We start from the raw sequence: 19986 nt of genomic DNA, 5'->3' as shown, positions 1-19986 counted from the left end.
GCTTTCTTCGTCTCATCTTCCGCACTCAGATTCTGGAGGATCTTGTGGCTACAAACTCCCACAGGCTATTTACACAAAACACACACAAAAACATTTTTGGTTTGTTTGTTGGTTGGGTTGTTTTTTGTTTTGGTTTTTTTTTCTTTATCATTCTTAAATGCCCAACTTTCCAATTTCAGTGAATTTCTTCCTTCCTCTTTCCTGCTCTTAACAACAGAAATAAGATGTAGCCCTGCCAGCCTGCTTCAGTCTCCCCATTTCAACCGTCTTTAGCAAATCCCCATCTCCCCTTTTATACGGCTCCTGTCTCAGCCAAACTCGATGCAGACGTGGAAGGAGCGCGGGCTTCACTGACACAGAGGCTGCCTCCACCGGGAAAGCCAAGGGAGATTGAAGGCACAAAAGTCAAGTCAGATGAAAGCGCAGATCCAGCAAAGAGTGTGTTTAAGCACAAAACTTCTCCCAGGGAGTCACCAGGACCGCTCGTATGCTTCGCAGTGAGCACATATGTGAGTGCTTTGCTGAACCCAGGCCAAAATGCAGTTCTTCTTTATGAACGCGGGCCAGATCCTGTAGCACTGAGTAACGCCGATGAGTAACATTTATTCACACAAGTGGTCTCTGTGGAGAAGGGTTGCCAAGTCCTGGCCCTGTATGATTTTTCTTTTAGCAAGCAGCCAGAGCAGAGCTCCATATGGCAATGCCGACTCCTCACTCAGCAGCTTGCCTGCTGCCAGCTCCTCAGTGGAAATGACCCAGCGAGGCAGAAATCTTCCAGTTCAACCTTCGTGTTACAATTACCTTTAAAAAACTGCCAGATAAATTCCTTAAAATACTTCCAGGGAGTTTCTTCCTGCTGTGGCTGCCTGTAGGACTGTGGCAGTCCTGGCTGCAGCCGTTCATGCTCTCCCGGGGCAGTACCTGAGCCCATCCTGGGTGAAGGCATCTCCCACGGCATGTCCAGAGGGTGTCCATTCTTAGTGCCCAGTTCCACAGAGGTGGAAAAGCCTCTTACACTCCTCATCAGACAACCTGACCCTAACATGGAGCTTAAGCTTGTGCAGGGACACATCTTTGATAGCCCTTCTCTGTTAATGCACACACAGGAGAGTTTAGGAGGGGGTACGAGAGTGTTTGACTACAGGGATGGATGCCTTGTGCCACCATGCAGCTGTGGCGTGCTAACACCCTTGATCCAAGACAGTCAAAATTGGGCAGAGCTGAGCAGACCTCCCTCCTCACCGCCCTCCCTTGCAGCTTGCCCTGAGAAGCTGGGGGCTCTCAATGCCTCTCTCCTTGGTAGTTTCTATTCCATTGAAGTGCACAAGGGAAGATGCCATCCCGTTCAGCCCCAGGTGCTGCCCTTCATCCCCATCCGCCTGGGAGTCACTGCAGCTAGAGGCTGGGTGCACCCAGAGGCCCTTCCCAAGGGCTGCCAGCAGTGACCACAGCAAGAACTCCCTTGCCACAGCAGAGACACGGTGCAGGGCCCTCGCCAGCCCCAACACCAGCTGCACCAGCCATGAGACACCACGGGCACCCTGCCCGAGCCGCCCAGCACCACAGGGACCCCCCCAGCAGAGAGCAGAAACTGCCCATCCAGGCTCCCACATGCACCCCGTGCCGTCTCCATCCTTCACCATCTCCTCTTCCGAGGGGCCGCACATGCAATCCCTAGCAAAGACCTGTAACAGGGGCTGACATTTTACAAAGGTCTCCAAAGATGCCGAGCACAGCGCTTAAGAGATGTGGCTGCAGGAAAGGACCGGCAGCATTCGACGGGGAGCACAGCCATCTCGCATCCCTCACCACCAGCAGCTGCTCCCCACCGCCTGCGGCACGGCCCTGGGGTGCCATCACCCTCCTCGTAGGGTCTGGGCATATGGCAAAGCCAGGGGTGACACCAGAGCAGCAAAAACCACAGCAGAACCTCGTGTACTGTGGGCTTAACCCAGCCAGGGTCAGGCCCGCGGAGCACCTGGGCAGGATCAGGCCCAAACCAAGGCGAGCGGTGAGCCCGGGTTACGCTATGGGGCCCTTCAGCATCCCTGCAGCCTCAGCCCTGCCATGTGCGGTAACTGCCAAATCAATATGTGCGTCTTCCTGGTAAATAATTGTGTCAGTGGGATGTTAATGGTGCGCAGTGCTCGTGGTGTCAAGGCTTTTTTTTTTTTTTTTTTGTCAACAAAGCGAAGTCGTTCGTTTTCCTCCCTCCCTCCCCCGCCTCAAGCCTTCCCAAAAGCACAAAATGGGCTCCAGACCCACCTCCTACAAGGAAATGAGAACCAGCCTTGGAGGATCACCCAGCAAGAAGCCTCTGTTCAGAGATCTGACGCCTCTTCAAAGACGGGGGAGCAAATGTGCTCCTACCTCCGCTGATTTATGAAGAATGTCTGCATCACCGATGCGGGGGAAACACTTAAACGCTACCAGAGGGAAGGGGAATTGAGCGCTCGCTGCCTGCACTTAGGGGCTTGCACTGAAGAACCCCTTCATTCATTATAACTTGTTTTCATATAGTTAAATCTATATTGCATTTTGAAGAAAAACAAACAACCTAGCGACTGCAGCACGTGCTGCTGGATTATTTGCTTGCTAGCAAAATAAACGCCAGTGTGCCACCGCCGGGACCAGCCGACAGCGAGTGGGACGTGCCAAAGGCAACTCTTGAACTGCACATGGCAGCAGCCGGCCTGGGACTGCGTCCCCACGTGTGAGGGGACGTGGGGAAAGCAGGTGGCTTGCCCGTGCTGGTGGGAAACAGCCAATATCGCCTCAGCTGGAAGCAAGAGCAAAGCCAGAGCCCTGGGCAAGCAACCTAGCAGCCCAGAAAAGGCAGGAAAAAGGCTCCCTTAAATGAGGGGCACAGCCCAGGAGCATCGTCTGAAGCTGTTGTTTCCTCCCTTCCTTCCCCACTGTGTTGAAAAATTCTGGGTGTAAATTGTTCTAAGTTATATCTGTTTGGTTTTAATTTCTGCTGATGCTCCAGTGTTATTTACGCTCTTGAAATATAGCAGTAGGCATGTGTATAGCGTTGCGTTCATAATATACAGCTGGCTGCCTATAGTATTTATTGATCAGTGCAGTAAATAATTCCAACAAGCACAACTCATCCGAGCGAGCAGAGGACACGGCCAAAGGCTGCCCATCTGCCAGGGCCTAATGCACATCCCTTCCAGGGCTGCCAGCCTCGCACCAGCAGCACAGGGCTGACAGAGTCCCTCTCAAAACGCTCTTTTTCATCCAAAATGAAGCCAAAGGAGCCAGCGAAGCTCCCAGGTGGGTCCCGGTGACAGCTGTGCCCTGGGCTGGCACAGGGCTCCCAGCCAGGTTGGCCAGTGCTGGGGGGACACCCCTGGGGACATAGGATGCTCCCAGTTCATGCCAGAAGGGCAGTGACAGGCAAAAAGCAACTGCTTGACTGCGTCTGAGCTGGAGCACAGGCACCTGAGGGACACGCAGCCACACGAGGAGCTGGATCCCCACAGCACCAGGACAGCCAGGAGGCCACTGCTAGAAATAAAAGATCTCTTCAAGGATCTTTTTTTGGTTTGATTTGACCATGCTTGGAGAGAAGAAGGCGGCAGTACATAACAGCCCTGTGTATAAGCAGTTGCTTGATTAGCACAGTTAATGTCTGTGGAATTTGTTCAGTGTCTGGATTCTTGCACTTTTTCCAGGAAAAGGGCAACAGGGGACTCTACATAATGCTGTCCATGCAGAACTGTGTCTCTCAGCCGTCCCAAGAATTTCCCTGGAAGCCCTCCCTGTCCTGCATCAAGAAGAGAGATCTGGGAAAGCCAGGCACAAGGCTGGATAGATTTAATGTTGCTACACTGGGACTCATTTATCTTAGCTCAAAGGTGAACCGACACCATCCTCAAGGACAGGAGCTTAACAAGCAAAGTAGGAAGGTCTGAACCAGATCTTGACCTGGTCTCAATCATGCTGTTGTGCTGAACCAAACAAGGTTGATTTATGCCAGCAAGAAGCCAGTCTCTTCAGCTCAAATTCATGCCCAGCATTGCTGGAGCTGACTGTCCATGCCGGGCAGAGCTCATCCCACTAATACCAGCTCTCCCAGCAGCTCAGGGACCACCAGCAGCCCAATGCAGAGCCATGACATGGCACCAACACAGACTCCATGGGACTCTCACACGAAGACATTGCACCACTGACCTGCCTCAGCAGCAGCCTTAAGAGTCTCAGGGTAAGATAAAAACCCTCAGAAGGGGCTGTGCTGCAGCAGGCACTCCTCTGGATTTGCAGTGGCTGCCCATCACCTCAGGGTTCTGTGCACCTTAAAACACAGCCTGGTTTTAGGAGAGACCCTCAGCACCACATGGTACATATGGGACTGTCCCAATGGGCACTCAGGCAACAACTCTTGGCTTTGCTGCAAAAATAGCACTTCCCAGAGAAGATAATCTTGCATCAAACTGTTGTTTCAGCCATGAAGCCAATCTCGGAGAAGGTCCCCGATCAGGGACCGGAGCAGGTTACAGGGGAGCAGCGGAGCTGTGCAAACCTATGGATCAGGAGTGGATTTTGTGCACGGGTCCTCTTGTGCTGCCTGCCTGGGTGATGCTGCACATGCAGGAGCTGCAGCACCTTCGGTGGCACCTGCAGCACCCCCACATCTTCTGCTAACCTTGCAGCATCCCCCCCACTGATGCCTGACAGCAGAGGCAGGGCTGTTGCCATGATGTCTCCAGTGATGCTGCGAGCTCTGGCTTTGCTGATCCCAGTTCATCTCAGGGCAGCATTTCTGAGCAGGGCGGTACACAGCACAGCACAAAAGGGTGCTTTCATCAGCTCTGCTAATTTTTACCCTGGGGCGAGTGTGATACCCTGCCAGCCTCTCACCAGGGGACAGCTCCTTACAATTTAGCTGGTCACTGCCCCAAAGAGGGTGAGCGCAGTCTGAGACACCCTGGAGACCAAAGTGGGATCCCCTACTCCAGGCAGCGTAAGATGTCGGATAGCTCTGCCTCTGGCCAAGCCCTCTGCTTTGCACCGCTGCCTGCGCACAAAGGGGCCTCTTGCCTTCCCCAGCTCCCCCCCAAATACCATCTCTTGCTGCACAGGCACAGAGGGAGATGGCAGCAGGCACCCACTGGCCCCATTTGCCAAGCTGCCCTCCAGCTCATCACCTCTTGCTTTCCACCACCAAGGAACCTTTCACACCCCCAAGGAGCTGCAACATCTTCCATCACCTGCAAAATACCCCAACTCACTGCCAGGGCTGAAGGCACAGGTCCCCGCTGCTGGAGATGTCCCCGTGCACCCAGCATCAGCGGGGTGGAGGAAACAGCACCCCAAACCCCCCAGATACTGAGCAGAGCCACTTCACCTTGGCCCACTCCCTGGGTAGGAGCTGGTTGCCAAGCTCAGACTTGGATCTAGTGATAGACTTCTGTGCTCTGGCTCACAGATCCTGAAAACAAGAGCTTTAATCATTGCTTGCTTTTATGCGCCGAGAGCCAAAATTGTCTGGTTAAATACAGTAAGTGATCAGTGCTTGCAGTAAAGAACATTTCAATGACTGCTTGTGTGGGTAATTATTTCAGGCTTGCCTCTCTTCCCCTCTTGAGAAAAATTACCGAATGTGGAAATTATTGCAAAGCCTCTCTGGACTTGGAACATTTTCTGCCGGTTACGGGAGCTTGCTCTGGGCAGTGCTTCAGCCTGTACCTACATTTTGCTGCCCAGTTTTGTGCCGTCCCGCTCACCAACAGGTGCCTGTCCCTGGGCACACTGCACCAGGACCGCATCCTCCGCAAGCAGGTACACAACTGGCTGTTAGCTCAGACACATCTAAATAACCCTGATACCTGTCCTAAAAGAAACAGGAATCTCTGCTATACCAACCTTGGGGGAAGCCTGTCCTCCCCCTGCCTGAGCACAGCACATCAGCACACAGCAGTCAAGCCCAGAAAACACTGATTTTACATTTTTTTTTTTTTTCCCCCTCTTATGCATCCCTGAGTGGCAGCTGTGGATCCGTGCTTGGGAGTCCCTGCTGTGCCACTGCCCCAGCCCCAAGCAGGAGCCCTTTTCTCCCAGTGCTTCTCTTCCAGCCCTCTCTAATATTACACTATCAAGGTTGCTTTTTGGTTTTTAATGTGATTTTTTTCCAAAGACAAAAGAGTGTTGTAGAAGTGGAAGGAGCCCCAGCACTAACCAGGTCATTGAAGTTGACAGAATGGGGAACCTCAAGCTAGGAACGCTGTGGTGAAGCTGGGGTGCACCGAGGAGGAGAATGGTGCTCAGCCATCTCGTCACTCAGCCCTAAATTTGAAGGGACAGGAGAGCAGACTGCAGTGACCCTGCCTGCTCCAGCAGTCAGGGGATGTTTTGCTGGAAAGGGGGGATTCTTCCCTTTCTAAGCAAAACACCCTCAGCCCACTCACAGCCAGGTTTGCATCACCTCCTTTTGCAAACGCAGCTTCTGGCCGAAACTTCGGCAGGAGGAGGAAAAAGAAAAACCCCGGACAGGGGACAACAGTCAGTTTGTCCTCGTTTCTAGAGAAAGGCTTAGAGTTACAGAGAAATGCATAAAACTGTTTTTTAAACACAGGCAGCTCTGCACGCAGCACGCTCCGCAGCACGGTTTGGCACCCACAGATTTCCACTGAGCCTGGAAATGCTGGGAAAGCCCAGCCCGTGAGGGAGCGGAGGGAATAACCTTCATCTGCAAACTCACTGCCCACACCCCCTCCCCTGCTACCAGAAGCTTAAACCTAATGCAAGAGGAGAAGCAGGGCTGGGGACACCCCTGCAGCCCCCCCGGAGCAGAGCACCCTGCTAACACCAGCTCCCTGCGTCATTTACAGAGCATCGTGATGTCCCGGTGCAACGCTGATTCACGGGGCACTTTCCTCCCTTTCATTACAGCAACAAATCTCCGGGTGAAGCAGGGACAGCGCATCACAGTGCACACCCATCCCACGCTCACGGCCAGCAGGCACCTCTGCTCTCACCTCCAAGAGGATTTTGTACAAGGCAATTTTTATGATGGTGTGTGGTATGAAGGAGTCAAAGGCTCCAGGAGGATCTAGGGGAACAGATGAAGCTTAAAAAAGGCACAAGACCCTAAGTAGCTTCAGCATAAACACTTCTGTGTGGGTTTATGTGCAAAGCAAAGGCACAAATAGGTACCTGAGGGGGAGCAAGTGTCTTCAGAGGATGCTCCCACCCTTCGCTGGGCATGAAGCAGCTCTGCAACAGCGGCTCAGCCACACGCAGATGAAGCTCACTCCAGAACGACCCTTCTCCAACTCCAATGGTTTTGTGTGTTTTGCTTTGTTTTTCTAGAGTCAGTGCACAAAGCATCAGTGCAGCCACAGGTACAGCACGGAGCGGCGGTGTTTGCCCACCTCAATTGAGGCAGCACCTCCCGCGCGTCAGGTGTAGCCTTGGCCTCCTGTACCTGTCCCCAGACCTCCCCACAACCCAGCCACAGCCCCAGGGCTGGTTCCTGGCACCAGCATCCACCCCAGAGCTGGATCTGGCACTCCCAATCCAGCATTTGTGTGCTGGGTACAAGACCACGCCGTCCCCTCCCAGCGCCCGGTGATGCCACCAGCACACGTCCCCCCCCAGGAACCACTCCGGGTGCTGCAGAAGATGAATTAAAGATCCTTGGGTGATGCAACCAGGTCAGAGAAGCAGGCTTCTGCCCTGCCTTGCCCCTCTGAGCGCAGAGATCTCCCCATCCTCCCCACCCAGGCATGGCCCAGTTTTTCTCTGCCCTATTTTTTGGAAGGCGTGGGGGACCAGGGACAGCGGGGTGGGGACCTGTCACCCACACACAGGGCCAACAGGAAGAGAGTCGTTCCCGAGGAGCATTGCTTCTAAACCACTCCAATATGGCAAGGCAATGTTAACCAGCTGGGAAAACGCTTTAAAGACCCTTAATTAAAGGCTGGCTGTTGCACAAGCCCCTTTCCCACCCCCACCAGAAGCAGTTCCCAGTTTCCCGGCCTCTCCCCCGCTGCCCTCCATCCCTCACACTTTCTTTCCCGCTGGCATCTGCTGCGGCTGCCGCGGGGTGTCTCTCCAGCAATCCGCCCCTGCCGTCAGATGGAAGTTTGCACTCATAGCAAAAGGGGAAAAAAAAAAAAAAAAAAAAAAAGGGGGAAAACCCCTCTCCCTCTTGACTTTCAGGAGTAGTTGGAGGCTACAGCTGCCTGCGTGGATGCTGGTGCTGGGGCAAAGCCAGCACGGCCGTGCCGGCCTGCTCCTGCTCGGGAGCGTCAGCTTCATCATCCGGCCATGGTCTGCACCACCCCTCCTCGCCAGGCCCAGTAAATCAGGAGAAACGGGGCTAAATCAGACCATCTAGTGCCATCGCTCACCTCTACATCATGAGCTGCAGCATCTCTCGGTGTTCCACCACAAGCAAGCCCCAAAGGCTCCGGCCATCCCCCTCCTCTTCCAGCCCGCTTTGTGTGTCCGTGGTCTCTGGGGAGGGGGCGGTGGCAGCGGTGCCCCATCCTACATGCCCCCCTCTACCCCACACCCATGGGAAGCAATGGGGGGGTACATGATTAAGTCCTGGGGCTCGCCTCCCACCAGGGGAAAGCTTGCCAGAAAGGCACCAATTTATTCTTTCTATTGATATAAATTGATTAATTATGCAAGGCAACGTGTTGCTGTTTCTAATCAAAGGAGGGGGAAAAAAAAAAAAGAAAAAAAAAAAAAAATCAGAGCTCTTGCACTAGCCAAGGGAAGTGCTCAGCCTGTGAGAGGGTGCACAGCCCCACGGGGCGGCTCTGCGGGGCTGCGTTGCCTCCGGCCAGGATCCAACCCCCTCGCACGACCACGATCTCAGCTCTTGGGGCGGGGAAAAAGGATGCTGCAAGCTAAGGAGACATTCTTCTTCTCGACCACATTTGCCACAAATCCCACGCGCAGCAACCTCCCTGCGAGCCCACGCACTCGCTGAAGCCCCAGCAGGATGGAAACGACCCCCGGCACCCAGAATGAACAGGGTGACCAGAGCATTTTTAAATATCCCTGCAATTGAGTTAAACCTGCACAGGAGGAGGACAAGACTGGCACCCCTCCTCCTTTGGAAACCACATCTGTTTGATTACACAGGCAAGATTTAAAATCTGAACGGAGAAGCAGCTTGCATTTTCAAAGCGATTCAAAGATTACTTTTTTTTGCACCAAGAAATGCAAATAAACTTCACGGAACTGGTTTCTTCCCAGCAGCCACGCTACTTGCATGTCTTTCACATTTGCTGTTGGGAGCCACGGGGTTTGGAGGCAGCAAGGGGGACCCGAGGTGGTGGTGGGGGGAAATCAGGGCTGGGGGATCCAGCCCTGACCCACAGCGGGACCCCCAGAGACACTCACACACTGATGACATGCCAGCAGCATGCCCTGTCCCAGTTTGGACAGTCACTAATCCTGGTAAGTCGCTCACAAATAAATCTTTAGGTTAATTATTTCAGTAAGCAACTACTATTTTCCTAAAAGCATCTTGCTGCCTGCTCACAGGCTTCCAGAGGGGCTGAGCACACAGGCTGTGCTCATCTCAGGGCAGCTCCAGTTAAACCAGTAAATAACCTCAACCAACACCAGGGCACAGATGAACCAAGGCAGCCCAGCTCGCTCCTGCATACTCCATTTTTGTCGTTACACACATGTACCCCGGAGCTGCCGACACCTGGTGTGGTTACTTGTGCCCACATGTGGGATCCAGCCCACACTCTAGACAACTTGGAATCCACCACCGGGCACCTGGTTGCAATTACAGTGGCCTCTCCCTCAGCGTGGCCATTTTCCTGTCTACTGGGGAACATGGCACAAGTTTATCCTGTGTTTTGAGATCACGTCAAGATCAAAACCAAAGCAGAAGCCAGCGGAGTTGGCAGCCCTGGGTGTTGTTCAAGGGCTGTGTGTGGTGCCGGGGGGCTTCGTGGGAAGGCAGGACACTGCGAGGGGACACGCACGTCCCTCCCAGGAGCGTTCCTCTGCACTGGCCAGGAAGGGGGGCCACCACCACGTGCCCTGGGGCAACAAGCATCACAGTCCCGGACGCCCTCGAGCACGGGCTGAGGAAGAGGTTTGCAGGTGATGCTGCCCCCACCACAGCTCATTTCACTGTGAAGCACGGCCGTGTGCTGCCGGGACAGCCCCAGCCCCACTCCCACAGAGCCACTGGGCCCCCAGTAAAAGCACTGGTGGCCCCAGGGTGAGAACTGGAACGCCCGGGGAGATGCGGAACCGCACCACGGGGACAGACAAAGCTCCTCTTGGAGACCCCAAGCACAAACACTGGAAACTTCAGGAGGCACCAGCACCCACAGACACCCCCTGAGCACCACTGCACTCACCCACGCTGTCCCAACAGCCCCCCCAAGCAGCACCAAGGATGCCCAAAATGCCTGGCAGTAGTCCCCCCACTTACCAGCCAGCTCCCCAAGCTGGGTCTGCCCTCCTCCACACCCAAGGCAGGCACTGCAGTGAGGATCCACCCTCCCCACATTTATAACCCACAGATGCCCCATGGCCCCAGCAGCACGAGCTTCACCTGCAGGCTGTGGCAGCAGGCAGGGAATGGGGACGGTTGGGGTGTTTTCAGGGAAAAGCATGGCTTTCCCTGTTACAGGTTATAAAACGTTCCCAGGGCCCATCACAATGAAATGTGTAATTGCAAACCAGCCCTGCTGCTCTCCTCCATCTCCAGACCTACGTGAAGGCAGGGAAGTTTTAATTTCATCCTTTTGGAGCTTTTTTAGTTTTTCCTATCTTTGTTCTTTCCCTTCTGTCCTCCTAAATTTGGCATGAAAGAAAAGGGAGTAAATAAAAATTTTGGAAAGTTCTTACAAGCCTGCTCTTCCTGGCTTACAGAGCAGTCGGGATAGAGGGGGAGTCCCAGGGCACAGGAACTACAACACTTTGGATCGCTGGATTTTCAAAACAAAAATAGGGTTAAAACCGGAAACTTTGGTTAACAGAGACAGGGATGAAAACTTCATTTCATGCTTGGCAGCAAAGCTGCATCTCCATTGCCCTCTTGCTCTGGCACTTCCCCCATTTAACCCGGTGCCCCAAAGGCATTTCCGCAGCCCTGGCAGTGCCGAGGAGCTCGCCGCCGTCCTCTGAGCAAGCGGACATGGGCACGGAGCTGCCCGAACTCTCGTGGGAGCTCACTTTTAGAAACGCTTCCCCGAGGAAGCGCCAGCGGCGTGCTGGGGAGCAGACAGACGTCAGGTGCTCGCCTGAGTTTTTAAGGACATTCTACCAGCACCTGCTGTCCTGGGGGAAAATAGCACCTTCCAGATTTCTGGATTTTTAGCAATCTGAGATAGACACAGCGAAGGGAAAAAAAGTCATAAAATCAGCCGTGTGGGACTGTGTGCCCTCCCCAGCCCACCCCAGAGGTGCACACAGAAGGCATCGGCACGGCTCAGCAGCATCTTTTTCACCACTTTATTTCCAGAGGTTTTGTGCAGAAAGGTACAGCAGTGATACCTGTCCCTGAGCCTCCGGGGGAGCTTTCGGGGAGGCATTTCCAAATGATAACTGACCCCACGGCATCTCCTGCACAGGGACTGCAGCCTGCCGGGGGGAGCAGCCAGACCCCCACCGTCCCGGCCGGCATCGCAGGGTCCCACCAGTTGAGACCCCCCTGGCAACAGCAGCCCCAAAGCTGGGGTCCACGGGCTGATACCAATGAATACAAAAGACACTGTGAAGGGGGTTTGAGCTCAGATTTCCCTAAGAGCCCGCTGTGGGTTATCGGGGAAAGGGCTCCCAGATCAGCGCCACCAAAGCACCCACAATAAAGAGGCAGAGCTTCCTCAGTAGTCCTTGGCTCTCGGTGACATGGCACAAGAGCCTCCACTGAGGTGTGAGCTGACACCTTCAGGAAATCAGCTGCTGACTTGCCTTAAATCTCCCTTTTTAATTAGGCGGGTGAGGCAGTGATGACAAAGGCAGTTTCTGCTCTGGATAGACGGGAGAAACACGTTGCACAAACACGGGATGGGATCCCCGTCACCGCCGGCGAATGGAACCCACCCACCCCTGGGGAACGAAACAGCACGGTGGAGAACTGCCGGGTGAGCACACTGAATTTCAAGCAACGGCTGCTCGAGCGATGCCCACCCACCCTTCCCACGCCCCAGCCCATCCCTTGCACGCCGACTTGCTTCTCGAGCCGAAACCCCCACGACCCACCCCACAGGACAGCACGAGTGGGATGGGGGCGCAGATCCTGGCAGAGCCACCGGCCCAGCCGCCGTCTCACACCCGGCAGCTTCGGTTGGAAGCGCATCGCTCCGCCGGGGCTCTTGGAAGCAACAGAAACGACCCAAAACGCTGCCGTGGTGGACATAAACCCGTGCTTGTGCTCGGAGCAAGAGCCGGGAGATTTCATCCCGGGCACCTTCCCCCTTCCTACCCAAAGCTGCTTTTATTGTCTTGATCTAATGAAGTGCAGACTTCACCTGGACAGACCCATAAGTGGCTCCTCTCGGAGGCAATGAATACAAATACTTGACCTCATGAGCTGCAGGGCAGCAATTAGTTTAAGCAGGGGGTTTGTGTAACACTTCAAAAGTCTTAATCCGTGCGGTCAGCCCTGGCACGGTATTTGCCAGAACCTATTGAGTAGTCTTAATGAGTCTGCAAAGCAAGCTTTCAATACATTTTGGGTCGCTTCAGATGCTTTAAATGGCATAGTCTATATGGTATTGTGCGGCTTTAGAAAGGCCCGGGCTTTAAAAAAGTATGGCTCCCTTTCACAGGGCAGACAGAAACCATCTTTAGAGCCGGGACCCTTAACGTTTTGCATATCAATATGGCTGGGGCTGAATGCAGTCACTCAGCTGAGAAATAGGATCACTATCAGCGTTTCCAGGCTTTCACAGGCACTTGGGAAACTTTAAAGCCCTTCGTGGAGAATAATTTGGTCGAATGTCGTGGCTGGAAACAAAACCTAAACAAGCAGAGCGCAGTCCATCATGCGGAGCTGCCAGCGAGAATGACAACAGGCTCCAGCCGCTCCGACATCCAACCCCCAGCGGGTCGGTGGCCGGGACACTTGCAGTCCCGGGGGGGGGTGACACAGCCAGGGGGACCCCGAGCTGGGCACGGGGTGCTGAGTCCCACCCGGCAATGGCCACATCGCTCAGAGCGCGCTGGGATTTTAACCAGCACAAAACCAGTCCTGATTTCATCTCTTCTTACTATTCTTTTACAATCTCCCCGTTTCTTCACACCGGCCATAAAGCCCCAGGATCTGGCACCACACGGGTGGAATCTGCGTCTGTCCCCAGCCCCCCTCGCACACGCATGGACCCGCGCCACCATGCCCCTCTCCCCACGCAGAAACGGGCAACTGTTTGCATTTAACTCCAACATCACGTTAAGCCCGTCCCTGCACGTGGTGTCACTTGTCCCAGCAGCAACCAGATGAGCCCAAGGGTTGAACTGGACAAACGCGCGGAACCTCAGCTACAGCTCAGCACATCGGTGCAGAAAATACGCGTCGCCTCCAAGGGGCACAAAGGAGGTGCCAGTGGCTGGGACACGGGGAGAGCCGTGCGGGGTTAAAGAACAACGTGCTGGTGTAAAACCACCCCCGGAGCTGGAAGGAAGGGGGCTGGTGCCTGCTGTGCGTCCCAAAAGTGGCACCTGCAGCCTCCATCACCCCGGAGGGCAGCGGCGAGGAGGGGAGGGGGTGGCACGTCTGGTGGGACGGTCAGCTTCGTGTGATGGAAGAAACCGCAGCCAAAGCATATTTGCAAACAATGCAGGGCCTGAGGGCCCTTGAAAACATGTAATTAGCTCATTAAAGAGACAAATACAAGTCACTAATAAGATATGAGAGGTTAATTAAATGTTTTCCCCATCTTTAATTAAGGGAAAACTAGTTAATTCACATTAAACTAATTTCTGCAGCCTCCCATGATGGCCCTCTATGGCTGCAGATTTGAAAATCTATTGAGATTATTGAACGGAAAGGTCAGAGTTTGGGGCTTTTGTCTTTTCTGCTTGGGTGAATTTGGGGGAAGCAGGGATTTTCATCCTAAGGGTTAGAAATGCTCTGCTTTATCATCTGGGTTACTCGTAGTACATAAGAAGGTATGTGATGTGCAACTCCCTCTCCCTAACCCCAGACCTGGCATTTATTCAAAACAACTGCTGTTAATTGTTTTTTCTTAACTAGGAAATTCCTGCAGACTATTTTCTGTCTGCAAAACATACCCCATGCTTGGGGTCCGCCGCTCGGCTGGCCTCACCCACCGCCCCACGGCAGTCGACGCCTGCGCTCAGCACCAGAATTTGATTTAGCAAAAAACCCACTGGCCGCACGCCCCCGGGGCCAACTGGTTTCCAAAGCTTTTATTGTGGATGGCAGAGCTGCCATCCCCAAGCACACACACGCACCCAGCCACGCACTCACGCGCTCCCACTCACCACCCAGATCAGTCACGGTTAATACAGATTATCAAGATTTATATGGAAGAATATTTAATCTTGTCAAGGAGGGGAGAGGGGTCATCTGTGTTTTTATTTCTTAAATATTTTTCTCTACTCCAGAAGGGTCCGTTTCTCACCAGAAAACGTCTGATATAAATTAGAACGAAGGGAGGAGGTTGGTGGTGGGGCGGCCACGGGCATCCCTGGACCACAGCAGCCCCGAGCATCCCCGGACCGCGGTCCTGGCTCCCGCACACCGCTGGGCAGACCAGGTCCCAGCTCGGCAGCGTGCCCGGCCGAAGGCTCAGTCCCACCCAAAGTCCTGCCCTGTCATCTGATAAAACTTCATGTTGAAGGGTCTGTAAAACTCCCGCAGGCGCTGGACCACCTGCACGTCGATTTTGGGGTGCGGCCGCCCCTTGGATTTCCCCAGGCAGCGGGGTTTGCTGCCGCCCTCCGGCTTCTTCAGGCAGGGAAAGCCCTTGGTCTCATTGAAATAGAAATGTTTGTCCGTCACCACCCTCTTGAGACCCAGGAAGTCCTGGACACGGCCCATCTCCCCGGCCGGGTCGCTGACGAGCCTCTCCCCACTGACGAAGAGGAATTTGGAGAGGGGGAAGTACTGCAGCCAGTTGTCCAGGTGCTTGGCGTAGATCCCGATCCTCACTGCACTCCAGCTCGTGTCGATCAGTCCCGTGCTGATGTTTTTGAAGGCCAGGGCCTGGAAGCTGGGGATGGCTGGGTTTTTGGAGAGCGTCTGCGTGTAGTCCGAGATGGCGCGGGTGACGGGGTTCCTCACCACCACGATCAGCTTCGTGTCCCGGGACATGTTGTAGATGCGCCGGGGAGCCTCCTTGGTGACGAAGTAGCTGGGGGTCTTCTCCATCGTGATCTGCCCCTCCAGCGTCCGCGGCATCAGGCTCCTGGGGAGAGAAGGGGACACGGTCAGGGCTCAAGGCACGGCTGCTCCGACCCGACGCCGCGGCGGGGATGAGCGGGAGCAGACCCCAAAACTTGGCCAAAAATTCCCAGGGGCTCCCCAGCTGCAACCGCTCCTCTCCTTCCCCTTCTGCCAGCTGAGGACACTGCCTTGTCACAGCCCATCGGTCACCTCCTTGTCTTCAAAAGCCTTCCTAGGAGCACCCCTGCCCGGGTCTCTCCTTCCCTCACCTCGTCTCAGCCTCCCCCCTTCATCCCCCCCAGGATCCGTCCCCGGGATCTGCTGCCCCACCAACAGCACCATCCAGAGGGTACTTGCAGGCTGTTTGTCCCCCTCGGAGGTGCCCCAGGACCCCCTTCCCAACCCTGGGGATCCCTCCTGCCCCCTCCTCCTCCACCCCACTGAGTTTCAGTGGTGGAGACCAGCGTCTCGCCATGCCCGTTTCGGGATGGGGCTGGTTTTCATCCCAGCCTCTGACCGACTGCGGTTACTGGATGTGCCAACTGGCCACGTAAGGTTGCAAAGAGGTGAATCTCCTCGCGGGGGTGTGCACCCACGGGGGGGGGGGGGGCGGGGGGGGGAAGCCCAAGCGGTGGCTGGGCATGGAGATGTGGGCTCCCACCTCCTCTGCCTCCAGACAGCAAGCAGTTAAGGCCAGAAAAAGACTGTTTCCTTTTTAAAAAAAAGGCAGAAAACCTCTCAGGGCCCAGCCATTGTGCTGTGTAAAATTCACTGCCTTGATTGTTCCCTTGTGCACTTTAATGAGGCATTAATTGCCAGAGAAATTACCCAGGCATGTCACCCTATGAGGAGGGCTGGGGGCTGCAGAACTGGTCCCCCCTGCCACCAGCACAGTCACCTGCCCCAGAGCCCCTCACAGCCCCCTTCCCCTTGGGGGTGGACACGTCCCCTCTGGTTGTCCTGGTGGAACGGGGGGACTCAGTTTCCCCAATGGCCACGGCACCAGCGTGGCTCCCCAACACGCAGCGTCACCCCGAGATGCTGCTGCTCCCCACGGTTTCCCTTGCTGGCAGACAGCGCAGATGTACCAGGGGACCGGCAGCTCTCGCTGCTGCATCCCAGCAGCCCACTCCCACGGCACCCCGCACAGGAGCCCTCGCCGACAGACCCCACTAGGGATGCCGAGACGGAGCTCGCTCTTCGTGGGGCTCATCTGGGATTGAAACAGCTTAATTTCCTCTGCGCTGTCACAAGCTGTGGGGTCCCCATCCCCTCCATCACGCTTGGGGTGACATGCCTGCCTCCCCTCCCTGGTTCTGTAAAACAGAGGGGTCTCTTGCTGAAAGCCCTGAGCTGGAAACTCATTCTGCTCGGAGCACAGCAGCGTTCTGCCCCGGTGCCAGGGGCTCAGCCCTTCTGTCCATCCGACCTGGGGTCTGGCCCTGCACGGGGTCTTTCCCAAGCAGGAGGCTGATTTCCCGCAGGGAAGGGACACAACGCTTTCAGAGGTTTGCTTAATACTTTCAGAAATGTCCAAACCACTTCAGTACTTCTTCTGAGCTAGAAACTACACATCTGTGTGCACACAGAAATACATATACAGAATATCATGTCTTTTGCTCCCACCTAGGACTTAGCAGATGGCAGAGCACTTAACCCAGCAGGCAAGCGCTGGTTTACAACGGGAAACTGAGGCACCAAGCAGTGACAGGGCTGCTCTGCCTACATTCATCCAGCCAACAAACATCCTGACACAAAATCACTTGTATGGGTCAGCAAACACACAGGGATCCAACCCAAGCTGCTCCACACCCAGAGGCATCCCAGGACAAGGTCCAGAGATCAGGAAGTTTCTTGGAAAAAGTATTGATACCCAAACATTAACTGTGACAAGGGATAAAATAAAGAAAAAAAAACAAAAAACAAAAAGCAACCCAAGTTTAACTGAGAGGTTTCACTTAACTGAAAGGACAGAGTTGGGACTGGACAGATTCTTTCCTACAAGGACTTCCCATTTTGTCTGAACTTGGAAGAATTTTGATTTTAAAACTCAAGGTTCCCCCCGGGGCTGCTCCACCCCGTGTCCCTTGGGGCTTGCTGGAAAGGAGAGGAGCTTCCCCAGCCTGTCCCCATACACCAATGCTCCCTCCCCCAGGCAGGGGAAGGGGTTTTTTAACCTCGCTTGTCTGAGGTCAAGCCGACCCACGCAAGGGCAGGGATCCCAAAGCCCTGCTCAGGGGATCCCATCCCTGCGGGAACGCTGGCAGAGCAGGAGGATGAGGATGGACCTTCCCGCCGGGCTGCGGCTGGGTCCCGCAGCAGGGCCGCCCCTTGGCAGCTGCATTTTGGGGCAGGACGGGGCGTTTCGGGGATCCCCATCCCGCCGCTTGGAGCGGTGGCACCGCCGGGGGAGCTGGGTCCCCACGGCGGGAGGGGACGGGCCACGCAGCAGCCGGGGCTGTGCTGTGGGGAAGCCAGGGCTCTGCCCAGCAGCATCTGTTCCTTATGTAATGGGAAAAGGCTTGAGGTTTCTGGGTTTTTTTCCCCTGGACGCAGGAAAGAACACTTTATTAAAAGCATTTGCGAGCGATGCTGGGCCCCGCACAACACCCTCCCCCAAACAAGAAGCAAAAGCCACTTGTGGCTTTTTCTTCCCCTTACCTCTTTGTTTTTTGTTTGTTTTTGGTTTTGTTTTTTTTTTTGGGGGGGGGGGGGATGGTGCCAGCATTTTCAGAGCCACTTCTCATCCCCAGCATCACCACCCAGCAGCCCCATCCCTGCCTGGGCAGGCGGGATGCCCTTCAGAGGTACTTGCATTCAGGGCAGCGATGGGTGGTTACCCCAACCTTTTCAGCACCTTTCCCTGCCCCAAATAACAGTGCTCAACAGAGGGGCTCACTGCCAGCATTCCCGCTGGAAAGTGCCTTCCCAAAGCAGGATCGGGCCCTTGCACCCCACACCCTTACCCGGGGCCAAGCAAAACCAACCGCGCATCTCCAAACGCTGCTGTTAGCACACCTCCAACTTGCTGCTCGGGCCTCTTTCCCACAAGCCAAGCCAGCAAAGTCTATTTAACTCCAATTACATTCAGAAACCTGCCATAGGGTTTGTCAGGCTGCCTCACGCAGCTTTTTCTGGGCAACTTGTTGAGACATTTCTCCGGCGCTTCCCCAAATGCCACCGGGATTTCTGCACGGCAAAATGGCTCCTTCCTTGTGCTGCCCGCCTGCCCAAAACCCTCTCTCAGCAAATATGAGCTCAAGACCTAAATCAGTCCCTCTCCCCAGTGGTCAATAAAATGTTTATTATCAAACAGTGAACGTTTGGGATGACGTGATCTGAGAGCTCGCGTTAAACCGAAACACCGCTTTTCTCAGCCTGTGCTCCCCAAACCGGCACTGATTTGACCCCAGCTCAGGAATTCATGGTTGTGCTCAGCTTTCGAAAAACACGACGGTTTGGGTTTGCTGCAGTTGCCATCGTGGTGTTCATAAGGACACAAACAGGAGAGGAAACCTGTGAGCTACCCCTGCAACAGTGGTGCTGTCTGAGAGCACGGATGCAGCGACCACTAAGAGCGACGCGAGTCTGGATGCCCCAGAAAAGGTTTTGCTAAAATATTTAATAAAACCCATTTTCCAATCCCCTCTTCCTTTTTGCAGAGAGACAGCAAGGGCCAGACTGAGCCCCACAGCGCCAAGGCCATCCCTAAGGGGGTCCGTGGGGCAGAGGGACCCCCCAGGACCCCGCTCACCGCAGGCAGCCCGGGACACCGGCACCCAGCAGTACCAGCACCTTTCCCTGTGCTCATCCTGCTGACCAAGGGCTTCTCAGCACACAGGAATGGCACCAACATTAATTAAAAAATCAACCACACCATCCTAGGCTTGATTAAAACGTAATTAAAAATAGAATTTTTAATAAAGCCCACGTTGGAGGCAGGGTTTCCCAACTCCGTTGGCACAGGTACCGCCGGAGCAGCGGCGAGCGGCTCCTGTGCCTGTGATGGGATGCAGAGACCTTCCCCCCCACCACCACAGCCCCACACTTGGTCCCCCCTCCAGGGACAGCAATGGGGCCATGACATCCCCTATAACGCCCCCCCCTGCCCCGGGCTGGTCCATCAGAGTCCTAAGCTCTGCAGAGCCAGCACTCAGGCTGGCCCTAGGACAGGTTCCAACACATTTACAGCTTTGTTTCCGACGGGGACAAGAGGCGCACGACCCCCCCGCGGGTTGGACCCCGCCGACTTGGTTTAAAACCCTCCATCCCACGAGGGTTAACGTGAAGCCACCGCCCGCCGGGTCCCAGCATCATCCTGGGACCACGTCAGGAACAGCAGCCTCCGAGCAGTTAATTGTGCAACACCTCCTCTTCCTCAGCAGCTCAATCACTCCCAACTACTTGCAAGATAATTACGCTATTTCACATTTTCATTAACTCCCTAATACTTTCCCCTAAATTACTGCAGTTAATTATTGATAACCCCTGCTTCCCCCCAGATCTGGCTTAAACTGGCAAAGAGCAGACCAGGCTTCTGCTATGCTCCACTTCAGCACAAGCATTGGAAGCTTAAATTAAATTTACAGTTAATTCTTATTGACCTTAAGAGAATTCCTTGGGAATGCTAAGCATCGCCT

The 19986-nt window shown here is 54.7% G+C and overlaps 1 protein-coding gene across 1 annotated transcript in view; it reads right to left on the bottom strand.

The window, feature by feature from the left end:
- Positions 1-14479: 14479 nt before the first annotated feature.
- HS3ST6 (heparan sulfate-glucosamine 3-sulfotransferase 6) overlaps positions 14480-19986 on the bottom strand; it is a 39974-nt gene continuing 34467 nt past the window's right edge. The window contains exon 2 of the mRNA XM_042798696.1: positions 14480-15368. Within this exon, the coding sequence (XP_042654630.1) occupies positions 14750-15368 (619 nt within the window). The 3' untranslated portion in view covers positions 14480-14749. The remainder of the gene's footprint in view (positions 15369-19986) is intronic.

Source organism: Tyto alba, unplaced genomic scaffold (genome assembly GCF_018691265.1).
Source record: "Tyto alba isolate M040663 unplaced genomic scaffold, T.alba_DEE_v4.0 Super-Scaffold_28, whole genome shotgun sequence".
NCBI lineage: Eukaryota > Metazoa > Chordata > Aves > Strigiformes > Tytonidae > Tyto > Tyto alba.
The sequence above is the reverse complement of the archived record's forward strand: the minus strand, read 5'-3'. Positions and strand labels throughout refer to the sequence as shown.